General features: G+C 36.3%; 1 protein-coding gene across 1 annotated transcript in view; it reads left to right on the top strand.

The window, feature by feature from the left end:
* Nucleotides 1-4,414, top strand: part of UBE2K (ubiquitin conjugating enzyme E2 K) — a 60,555-nt gene extending 56,141 nt beyond the window's left edge. The window contains exon 7 of the mRNA XM_079152883.1: nt 93-4,414. Within this exon, the coding sequence (XP_079009009.1) occupies nt 93-167 (75 nt within the window). The 3' untranslated portion in view covers nt 168-4,414. The remainder of the gene's footprint in view (nt 1-92) is intronic.
* Nucleotides 4,415-12,976: the final 8,562 nt, after the last annotated feature.

Raw genomic sequence — 12,976 nt, 5'->3', positions numbered from 1 at the left:
TCAATAAAAAGATAGTGATTGATATTCAGTATTTTAAAAAAAAAATTTCTTGAGATTTGATTTTTGTTGTTCCCTTCTCTTTTTCTCTACAGAATGCAGTAATAGTGGCCTTGTCTTCAAAATCATGGGATGTAGAGACTGCAACAGAATTGCTTCTGAGTAACTGAGGCCTAGAGAGAGAGCTGCTGATAGTCAAACTTGCCTCTTCTTGAGGAGCACCAACATCTGTTATTTTTAGGATTCTGCATAGATTTCTTTTAAACTGGCAATCTTGCCTAATGATGTTATCTAGGCACCATTGGAGACTGAAAAAAAAAATCCCTGCTCTGTAAATAAAGCTAATTAAACGTCTGTGTAAATTTAAAAAGGGGAAATACTTTAATTTTTTTTTCATACTTAATAGTGTAAAGATTCTTTGAGCTAAGCTAAAACCATGGAAAAAACATGCTACTTTAGTGTTTAGCAGTGTAACAAGACTAGCAAGAGTTTGCTTCAGGATTTTGTTGAATAATTAAGATAATATTTTGAGTGTGTCAGGGCCATTCAAATTGTTGGTGTTGCATCACAGCTACCTTAACTGTTCTTAACATGGATCCTCTGTGCCTGTGAATTTACTTGCATGCTTGTACTTGACTTCTTAGGATGGGTAGCTGAAAAGACCACCATTTTAAGCATTAGAAAATTCTTAAATATGAGATTTATTCAGAATTGAAGATGGTGACCTATTCAGAGCCTTTATGTCCTGTTGACAGACTGGGACACTGTATCTGTTTTCCCCCTCTTACCACACACAGCTAATATTCTGATGGTAAATTTCTCTGTACTTGGTGGGGAAATGTGCTGAGGGTCAGTATCCCTTACTCCAATTTTAGGTCATAGATTTGGAATGTTTTGTCACAGTTTTTCAAATACTCTTGTAAGAATGTAAAAATGGGACTGGCAATTTTCTCTTGCAAAACCAGTAAATACTTGATGTTGCAGTATTCCCAGATTTAAGGAAAGAACCCAACTTAGATTTTCAGTGAATTTGACATTGATTTTTAATTTTTAAACTGATGAAATTTTTTTGTTGAGAACTTAGAAAGATGCAATGAATTATTTTGGTAGTTTTTAGCCTAATCTTTGGGCTTCATAGAGATTGTTTTATCAGATACTTTAAAAGTCACTCTTGCTTGCACTTCCCCATATTAACACATGAAAGCTGTGTTGGTGTTTTATTGTACATATTTCAAATGCACATAGGAATAGAAGTGTTATAAATCTAGCTTTCTTTATGATGTTTCTGATAATATGAGAATTGAAAACTTTACCTTGTACATAGTCAGACTTTCTATTCGTATTAAAGTTACATTTCATGCTAAGTTCAAAAGTTTGAAAATTATTAGTTTTGCAAGCTCAAACACTTAATTTGACCATTTTATGAAGGTTGAAGTAGATTTATGCAGGCAGTTCTATACATAGAAATACAAGTCTTATTCAATTTTCAGGACCAATGCAAAATAACAAAAATGTAATGGAATCAGACTGAATTAAAGTAAGGCTGTATATTGAAAATCATATATAAGGTTTGCTTTCTTCAAGTGTTATTTATCTTAAATTATAATCGTTGAAGTGTTTGGAAATAATTTTTGAACCTATTAAGTCAGCATAACTTCATTTGACTTTTCAATAATCTTGATACTAGAAGCAATAAAAGAACCATTATTAAATATATTGTAATGTTAAAGATGTGAAGGTTCTTCCAAAAACTTGTAAGGCTTTTCTAATTAACAGTAAACTCTTATAGTTGATATTATTGCATACTAAACACAAGTTGCTATGTATTTTTCCCTTATATGTTTGCTTAAACATATATTCCTTTATATACAATCACATCCTTTTATTGCTATAGTTTAGTTTTTTTCCAAAGATGCCAAAGGAAACAAGATTTTTCTTTATTTATTTTGAATAGGTGAAACCTTGAACTTTCTTTATATTTTGAAGTAAGATGGGATTGTGTGAAAATATGGGTATTTTGATCCACATTTGGTTAGAATTAACTTTATTTAGTTGAGGGTGGCTTGGAGATATTAGTATTATTTGGATTTTTAAAAATATCACATCTATCCAGTTTACTATTTGCCTATATTATCAGGGTATGTTTAAATTGTCTGTGGTTACACAAAGGAGAGAGAACTCAGATTACCAAAGTCAAGCATTACATACTTGGCTGTTGGAGGCAGCTCTGCCCTGCTGATTTTTATGCACATTGGCCTTCTATTATATCTGCGCATCTGACTATACTTCAGCATCCCCAGTACACAGAAATTGGAAGGTACAATATTTGGTTTGACAGTCTACATAATCTTCATTATAAAAAGTTATTTTCCTTAGTTACATTAAATGTGATGATGGTCCTTCCTTTCTGTTAACATTTCCACTGTCTTCATGATTTTTTGTTTTTCTTTTTCACTTTTCTGTAGGTAGATGTAATTCCCCAAATACAGAAACTAAGGCAATTTCTTTTTCCTTCTGTTCTTAATTATGTTTGGAAAAAGAATGCTAAATATTTAGGCCTAGAAGGAAAGATACCCCAGTGGGAATTATTTGTGTAATTCTCAATGTTTTAGAATATTTCCGTTTTAAAAGCCCTCAAAAATTGTCCCCCGCCACAATGAGATCCTGTTTTGACCAGGCACATTAGTAATATTCACTGACACTACAATAGGCTTTTATTATAATCAGGTCTGTTTCCTGAGTATGTGCCTAACTTTTGGAAAAAGAAATACTTGTATGTTAGTACAAATATTACAAATTCTAGTTTGGGACCTAAATACATAGTCGTATATATATAGATATTTGAGGAATTTGGCACTAATTTAGGTGCTCTGAGTTGACTCTCTGAAATATTTAGAATTGTGACTATGGCTTACTCAAACACAACACCTTTGAGGATATTTAAATGTTTGAAAAAGTATTTTCTTTTTGAGGCAAGTAATTTTTTAAATGAAAGTAAGGCCTTTTTAATTTTTTTTCTTTTTCTGAAGTTTTTCATATATGTGATTGTTGATGGCACTTAAAACTATGCAAAATAATTCTTTTTAAGTATCCGTAAGAAGGATTTGGCAATTACATTTTGCTTATTTATGCACTACAGAATGCAGTGTATTATATTACTGTTTAGGCTGCTTAATAAGTTTACCAATGTGAAAAGCAGATCTTGACTGTAAGCGTATGCCTGGTTTGAGCTTTTCAAACTCTGTAGGAAGTATGATAATGTTTTCACAATCCTGTGTAGCAACATGAGAAGTTAAGAATCGTTGGTTTGAAAGATTTAATATGAATCTGGGCAGAGAAGAGCTGAAGCCAGGTATACCTTCTTGTATATAAATGGAAACAATGTTTAGATATGAAAAAGGAAGCTGTCTGTTTACATTTAACTTTATTTCATGGACTTTTACAAAATGATATATTAATCACTTTTTCTAGTTTCAAGGAATTTCAATTCCAGGGTACAAACCATTGATTTTAGAAAGTTGCAAGTCCATTCTTTTAGTACCATTTGAATTAAATGCTTATCAGCCAGTTGCTGTCACTGGGAAGAAGGCAACTTGAAGTATTTACTGATAAATAGTCTTTTTCCCAAGTGTGACTTTTTTCCAATGTCTACAAATTGTCATACATTATATTTGCACTGTTGCAATACAGATGAAAAATCTTGTGACAAAGGGGTAGGGGAGTGTTGTTATCTCCCTTGTCCTGTTCTGTTACTGCTTTATTGGACTGATCTAACCTCATAAACCTGTGATCATCACCTAATGTGAGTTGTGAATGTGCCACCTTTTGCTTGGTTATTTCAACCATGCTGCTATATATAATCAGGTGTGGCACAGTTTATAAGTTTGGTTCTGAGGATGAGTGGAGAGAAGTCAATGCACTGTGCTGTGAACGATCCTTACCTGCTTGCTGTTACCTACTTTTTACAGGCATCATAATAAAAGCTAGACGTTTTCTTTGGGGGAAAAGAGACTTATTTAATGTAATTTAAAGACTTTTCCAATAGAAAATGAAATACTATTGAAAATAATATCTATTTTTTAGCTTTCAGCAATTGATGGTGCTTTGTTGTGGTGTCTGCTGGAAGTCTACTGCCATTATAGGGATTCTCATTAACCTCACTGAGAAAGAACCTTGCTTGTTAGCGTCTCTAGATCTCTACTCTAAACAATCTGTTAGTGATGATAAATTCTGTAGGAGGGTCTATTCTGAGCCATTAACTTCCTGTAAGGGGAAAATGGGTGGGTTACCAGAAATACCATTGAAGCAGGGTGGGGTGTGGGAGGAGGGTTGGGTGTTTGTCTTGAGAATTAAAAACTACGAAACACTTTTGTACACAACTGATTTTTTTAAAACAAATAAACACATTTTTAAAGATGTTGAATTTTCCCCCTTATTGGGAATTCTTAAAAATAAATGCATGCATGTTTTCCCCTGAAAATGGTTTATATCTTATTTCTGGATAATCTCTGGACAAGCAATTTAGTCTTCACATTACTTTAAAAAAGAAAAAGAACTAGGTAGAAAATATCCTTTGACAGATTTCACAGTGATGAACACATGATGCAGTAAATTGTATGAGATCTTTGGATTAGGAAACATTAAAATTGTTTAGTTCTAATTATTTGGGAATAGAACACTATCTGGTTAGCTTCTAATTCAGAATTAGTTGGTACTTAAAGCAGTGTTCTTCTGTCTCCACATACACGTCTTTATATGTTCATGGGACTCTGAGAATTGTTCTGGAAAGTTTTTTTTTTTTTTTTTTTTTTTTTTTGGTTTGGTTTGGTTTTTGTACCCAGCATCACTTAACCACTGAGCCACGTCCCCAGCCCTATTTTTGTATTTTTAGAGAAAGGGTCTCACTGAGTTACTTAGGACCTCTCTGACTTACTAAGGCTGGCTTTGAACTTGGGACTCTCCTGCCTCAGCCTCCCAAGCCACTGGGGATACAGGTGTGTGCCACCACACCCAACTACTACTGTTTTTTGTTTGTTTGTTTGTTTGTTTTATGGTGCTGGGGATGGGCCTTGTGCATGTGAGGCAAGCACCCTACCAACTGAGCTATATAACCAGCCCTAGTTCTGGGTTTTAATCCTAGTTTTCACTCAAAATTACAGAGCCAGGACTTTTCTGAGCCTCGTTTTCTTTTGGGTGAAGAATTTGCCCAGTACTTTTAGGGCATGTTTGTGAATATCAAATGAAATGATATAGCTTTAAAAATACTTAAACATGTTTTTATAGACCTCAGTTTTAACACTGAATCTTTGCTAAACTGTAAGAGGATTTTTAAAGTCTAATGATGGGCTGGGTATGGCTCATTGGTAAAGGAGAATTTACCTCACATGCATGAGGTCCCCTATTCAATCCTCATCACCACACAGTCTAATGACCAAGAATTATCTGAATACTGATAAGTAGTAGAGGCTGTTTTTAAGTTTGTCCTAATTATTTCAATGGTAAAACTGATTGTGTCTTTAGGATATTTATAACCAGCTCACAGGCTTAGGAGCTCTGTTGCCTGAAGGTGGACTTGCTTCAGGTCACTGACTTGGAATATGCAGTAGGGAATGCCCTTTTCATGGAGAAAGACTGCATCTTGTAAGTTACAAACCAAGGATAACAAAATGAGCCCTCGTGCCTAAATCATAAATGGTCAGATTTAAAGGGCTATAAATACTTGGTACTTGTTTTGATCATCAGATAGATTTTCATTGAATAACTTAAAGGTTAAGAAGGATAATCTTGGAGTTACAAGTATGGCTCAATGGGAGAACACAGCTATAGCATGTATAAGGCCCTAGGTTTAATCCCCAGCACTGAGGGGAAAAAAATAGGGGTGACTTAAAGTGTCATGACATAAAAATCAAAAGGAAAACTTCTAAGAATGATAGAGTGGTAGTCTGTTTAGGTAATTACTAGCATGATTGAATATCGTTATTTTTTCCAATTTTTTTTTTTTTTTTTTTTTCTTTTTAAAAATAATAGGGGGGTGTTCTTGGTGGAAAAAATTGTCTCTTCCTATTTTTAATATTGTATAGAGAATAGTGTTGGTTTTTATAGTACAGAGTGCTGAACCCTGGCCTTTGAACATGCTAGGCAAGAACTCTTAACACTGAACTACATTCCCAGCCCTTTTCTAATTTTATTTTGAGACAGGGTCCTGCCAGATTGCCCAAGCTTGCCTTGAATTTGTGACCCTCCTGTCTCCCTCTCTTGAGTCACTGGGATTGCAGTGAGAGGATAGTTTTTAAATGGCTCTGATTTTATTTTATTTTTGGTCCTGGGAATTGAACCCAGAGACACTCAACCAGTGAGTCACATCCCCAGCCCCCACCCCCCTTTTTAAGTATTTTTAGTTGTAAATGGACACAATACCTTTATTTTATTTATATGTGGTGCTGAGTAAAAAACCCAGTGCCCCATGTAAGCAAGATAAGTACTCTACTACTGAGCCACAACCCCAGTCCTGTAACCAAAACTTATTACATTTCTGTCCATTATTTATACCTAGTATCTTTTCACTCCTTGTTTTCATCCCTAGGCTTTATCTTCAGTAATAGAGTCCAGGTTGAGGGAAGACCTTTGGCATGCACAGAAGCATTGAAAATACAGTGGCTTTAGGAAAAGGGTGTGTGTGTGTATATATATATATATATATATATATATATATATATATATATCTTAGGAGTACGAAAACACAGAGGTAAAACTTTGGAATTGAGGTAAAGGAAAATGAGTAACTGAAACAAAGGGATTGTGGTACCTAGATTTGAGGAGTAGTTACATGGGTAAGAGATTGAAATGAATAAAGAAAAGGCAAGGTGTGATGAAAGCTGTAATGAGCAGGATGGAAAGGACAGAAGAGGCCTATGTGGGAAGACTAGGGAGTGCAACAGCTAAACACCATGGTCCTAAATGCTTTGGTGATTATTTTAATTTGTTAAGAATTCTTATTCTGAAAAGTTTGATCAAAAGTTGCCAGCCTTACAATCTATGCCCAGCTCCACTTAATTCAGAGGATTAATATCTTCATTTTAATGATTTTTTTTTTAACTAAGGGTTACACTTGATACTCAAGACTTTCTATTTATTTTAGATGTTTTTTCTTCTTGTGGCAGTTCTTTCCTCCAATACTAATTTCTGTTAAACTGTTTATAAATATGCTTGGATTTTCTTCTCTCGGTTCCCTACTACATTTGGAAAATATTGCTTCTTTATAATTTTCTTCTTTTATCTTTTCCTTCTAACTCTTAAAATTTGGGCCTGGCCTCCATGTTGGTACTAAAATTGGGCTAAAAATCTTGCAATATTTAGGTTAAAAAAAATTATATATATATATATATGGCACATATATATATATATATATATATGGCACATATATATATATATATATGGCACTCACTTGCTCAAAGGTAATGTGATTGTTATTGTGATTTAGCTATGGTTGTTCCTAAAATGTTTATATACTGGAAGCTTTGTCCCAGTGTAAGGATAATGATGTGGTAGTGGAACCTTTAAGGGGTGTTTAGATCTTTTTGATTTTGTGATTTTGGGGAACTTTCACATTCTAGGTAAAGGCTACATCCCCAGCATGAGATATTTAGATCTTGGAGGCACCAGCCTCAGAAAGGATTAATGTGGTTCTAGCAAGACCTGGCTATCTCTCATAAGGAGGTAGGATCATATATGGAAACTACCCCATACATTTGGTCTCTTCTGCACAGAATGGTTTGCCTTCTGGCATGTTATGATGTAACCAGGGGTGCCCTTGCCAGAGGCCAGCATCACACTCTTTGTCCAGCCACCAGAACTGTGATCTAAATAAATTTCCTTTCCTTGTACAGGACCCCCCCCCACATCCAATATTTTGTTACAAAACAGACTAGGACATCTGGCATTGTTGAGTCTAAGAACCTCACGGTTTTCTTTTTCTTTTTTTTTTTTTTTTTGGTGCTGGGATGGAACCCAGAGCCTCGTGTTTACAAGGCAAGCACTCTACCGACTGAGCTATCTCCCCAGCCCCAGAACCTCACAGTATTCTATCCTGTATACTACGTTTTATTTTTCTAAGCAATTTAGTAATAATATGTTCATTTCAGGAAACTTAGACTTAAAAAATAAGCTCTAGTGGGCATGGTGGCTCACACCTGCAATCCCAGCAATTTAGATCCTAAGCAACTGAGTGAAACCCTGTCTCAAAAAGGCTGGGATGTAGCTCAGTGGTAAAGTGTCCTGAGTTCAACTCCTAGTGCTAAAAAACAAACAGACATATCCCCTAAAATTTACTTAATGTTTTGGAGTATTTTTTCTTTTTATGTAGTGTTTTTAGCTCAATACAATTGAACTGATATTGTACTTTTGCTGATACTCATTTTCAAAAACATGGTTACAGGGTTTTGTTTGTTGTAAGTTTCTTTGTTTTTCAGTACTAGGGATTGAACCCAAGGGTGCTGTACCACTGAACTACATCCCCAGCCCTTTTTAAATTTTATTTTTGATTTTGAGATAGGTCCTCACTAAATTGTTGAGGCTGACCTTGAATTTGGAATCCTTTTGCCTCAGGCGCACTAATCTCAGATCACAGGTATGTGACACCATGCCCAGTTTTTTTTTGTTTTGTTTTGTTTTTAAGAATTTAACAAATGTTTTACTTATTTTTAATGTGGTACTGAGGATTGAACCCAGTGCCTCACTTGTTTTAAGCAAGCACTCTACAACCCCAGCCCACACCTGGCTCTTTACAGAAATATTTAAATGGTTATAAATGTTGAGCTTCAGTATTTTATGTATCTATTAATCTGATATATACATTGTATCTAATTTTCCTCTTCCAAATTGAGCTGTGTGGACCTAGGATAATACAGGATAGATATCCCAGGACCTTTAATTCTAGTTCTGTCTTCAGTCAGACTCCACTGAAATGTCTAGGGACAGAGGGTGAGAAAACAAGGTATCAAATACTTTTAGAAATTGGAAAGGACAGAATAGAAAGGACAGAGTAGAAAGTGGTTTAGTACAGTAGAGGAAGTTCAAACCTAATTATTTACAGAGAGCATACTGATTGGAAGCATGCAGATTTGCTCTTTATAACTAACCTAGAAATTGGCCCTGCAGAAGTGGGGGTGTGTGGTGTGTTAGATTGGGAGTGGGAGTTGGCTAATTTCTGTATTCTTTCTGTCCATTTAGGTAGGTAACTAGGTTAATTCGGTAGTCATATAGTGAAAGGAAATTTGATATTTTAATAATGTGAAACAGTAAGTCTTCAAACAGAGAGACTGAATGAAAATGAAGATCAACTAAAACACTACTGTGTGGTAGAGTCCTAGTTTCTACAAAGCTGACAGGTAAGTCAGAAAAGGAGGAAAAACCCTTTCCTAGAGATAATTGTGATCCCAAGGAAAAGACTTTCAAATGATTCATTTAAAGATTTTCATTGAGAAACCCTAGTTCATCTGAGTGAACTTGAAATTATAAACAGATTTAAGACACACCAGGCAGCTGGGGGTGAAGTGCAGCAGAACTCTATTTGCCTAGTGTGCACAAGGCCCAGAGTTTGATCCCCAGCATAGAAAAGCAACTAAGTAAACAAAAAGAATCAGCAGATCGTTCATGATTACCTAACTGATAATGACCAATACAGGGAGAAGACCTGAAAATATGGCTGTTTTTAGAAAAGATTGTGCCCATGAAAAAAGTATAGGATACTTAATATCTTGTAAATTGAATATTAGAGTCCAAATTAGAAATTAGTTAAAAGATTTGAAATTTGAAAAATAGAAGATCCAGACATGGTGCCTCAGCCTCCCTAGCCACTGGGATTGCAAGCATGCCACTGTGCCAGACTATGTATCTGTTTTTGTGCCAGAAGATATGGTAGAAACAAATTTTAAAGGAAATTAGAAGGGTTGGAGATGTAGCTCAGTGGTAGAGTGCTTGTGCAAGGCCCTGGATTCAATCCCCATTACTGGAAGGGGTGGGGAGAAAGGAAGGGAGGGAGGGGGAGAGACTCATTAGAGGACCTCTTCAGAAGGTCCAACACCTGACTGTTAGAGAAATGGCTTGTTTTTTAGGTACTAGGGATTGAAACCAGGGGTGCTTTACCACTGAGCTACAATACTATCTCTTATTTCTTGAGATAGTATAGGATCTTGTTAAATTGCCTAGAGTAGGTTGCCTAGGCTGGTCTCAAACTTGTGATCCTCCTGTAACCCTCACAAGTTGCTGGGACTGCAGGTCATGCCTGGCTTGACTGGTAGAAAACTCGAAGGAAACAGAATGGAGCAAAGTATCAAACATACATATTTCAGATTCCCTAGAACTGAAGAACACTCTTCACTTTTAAATACCCCATCAAACACCAAGTACAGTGTACGTGAAAGGACCTAGAGTGGGCTGGCCATGTGACTCAGTGGTAAAGCACATGCCCAGCATGTATGTGCCCATGGGTTCAATCGATAGCACTGAAAAAGTAAAAAAGATCCATAGTAAGAAATTTTTTTCTTTTTGTGTTTCTAGTTATTGAACTTCTAGGCAAGCACTCTACCACAGAGCTACACCCTCAGCCTGTAAGGGATGTTTTATTCTTCAAAACTTTGTACTCATTTGTGCTAAATTAGGACTAAAAGCTGCTTGGAGTTGGAAGAACTAAATGAATTGGGAAAGGACCATTTGGGAATCTGTGACAATGAAGTGATGACTTCTGTTTTTACTGAAAATCATTTCTAAAAAGGAATTCCATTCCCAGTTGAGATGTTAGTGGGCAATAAGGATATTTTTAGATGTTAAAGGTCTCAGATTTTGTCTTCCAGTAGTATTCTCTCAGGAAACACCTCGACATAGATCACCAAAGTGAAGGAGCAAGCATGCAGTAGAAACTTGGAACTGGGTGTGGTGGTGCATGCTTGTATTCCTAGCGACTTGGGAGGCTGAGGCTGGAGGATCATGAGTTCCAGGCCAGCTTCAGCAACTTAGCCAGACTGTCTCAAAATAAAAAAGTTAAAAGGATTTGGGATGTAGCTCAGTGGTGAAGACCTCCTGGGCTCAATCACAGTACCAAAAAGAAAGAAATATGTGGGATACAATGGAAGAGCTGGTCATTTCTTGGATGAGTAAAGAGAATCCAGAGTGCCAGTTCTGCAGTAGTCCTGAGGGCAGGCCTCCGGGCCAGAGAGGAGCAGAAGGGTAAGAGTAACAAAACAAAGGAGGCAACAGATTATCAGGTATATTTTATCATGGATGAAATTACTTTGGGAGTAATGGAGTGCAAGGAAACAATTGGCAACAATAGAACTATGGAAATATGATAGAAAGTTAACCAAATAGGAAAACAAAAATGCAACTATTCACTCTAGGAAAAGAAATATGTAAAAAAATTGAAGTGTGCTCATTAGGTAACCAATGACTAAATAGTTGTAAACTATTTTTATGAGACCAAATACTGAGACATGAAGAGGGATAGTGGGAGTAGACTACACAGGAAAGCTAAATTCTTAATTACCTTAAGAAATTATATATGTTTTAAATCCATGAATACAAAGACAGCAATACAAACTGGTTGTTTTAAAAGGACCTTTGAAGAATGAAATGGGAGTATGTGTGTTGATGTGCTGTGTAGAGCCAGGCACAGTGGCACACGCCTATAACCCCAGACACTGGGGAAGCCGAGGCAGGAGAATCAAAAGTTCAAGGTAAGCCTCAGCAATTCATTGAGACCCTGTCTCAAAAAGGGGGATGAGACTTAGTGGTAGAGTGCTTGCCTACCATGTGCAAATTCCTGGGTTCTATATCCAGTACTGTGCTCCCCCTACCCCACCCCCGCCCCACACACAAAAGAATTAAGAGTCAAACAGTAAATTTAAGGAGCAATACAAGAATGATTCATAATAGCACAAAAAGAAAATAGCTTTATTTTATTTTATTTTTGGTAGTGGGGATTGAATTCAGGGGCACTTGTCACTGAACCACATCCCGTGCCCTATTTTGTATTTTATTTAGAGACAGGGTCTCACTGAGTTGCTTAGTGCCTTGATAAGTTGCTGAGGCTGGCCTTGAACTCTCCATCCTCTTGCCTCGACCTCCCGAACTGCTGGAATTACAGGCATGCACCACCACACCCAGCATGCCCTGTTTCTTTAATATTCCATAGGGCCTCTCAAGAGAAGACTTACAGACTAGGGTATACCCCAGTTGTAGAGAGGTTGCCTAGCACGTGTGAGGCCTGGCACTGAAAAAAAACGAAAAGCAACCAAACAAAAGACACAAATGCCCTCTTCATCTACAATCATTGCAAGGCAACAAACACTGATAATAGGTTTAACCAAATATAACAAATCTGTGTTGGAAGATGAAGGGTTAGTTTTAAGAATGCCAAATTTTCATTTCTCAGAGCAGATTATAGATATAGTCAGTGTATATGTGAGTGTGTATGAATACTGTTTCTTAATTTACAAATTTATATGCATTTATTTATACAGCAACTCTGAAGATAAAGGTAAGAAAGCTAATTTCTCGAGTACATGCAGGCACCGGAAAACACTGGGGAAAAGACTTTCATTACAAGCTTTTGCTTATTTAACCACTATTTGTGGGCTGGGGATATAGCTCAGTTGGTAGAGTGTTTGCCTTGTGAGCACAAGGCCCTGGGTTCAATCCCCAGCACTGCAAATAAATAAATAACCACTATTCATCCATTCTTTCTAGAAAATTTTATACTAAAGACTCTTCTATTTTCTCTGTATTGCAATGCTTCTCTAGACATTGTGTGTCCTGCCTCTATGCATTTAAAATTATTTCTTATCCTTTTGGAATATGATTATCTTCCATTTTATAAGTTTAAGTCTTATTTTTGTTTGTTGTTGCTTTTGTGGTGGTGAGCAGTGGATGCAAGATGTTGGGCATGCTAGGCAAGTGCTCTACCATTGAGCTACACCCCTACACC

This window comes from Sciurus vulgaris (assembly GCF_902686455.1).
Source record: "Sciurus vulgaris genome assembly, chromosome: 9".
NCBI classification, from domain to species: Eukaryota; Metazoa; Chordata; class Mammalia; order Rodentia; family Sciuridae; genus Sciurus; species Sciurus vulgaris.
This window is presented reverse-complemented; position numbering and strand designations above follow the sequence as displayed.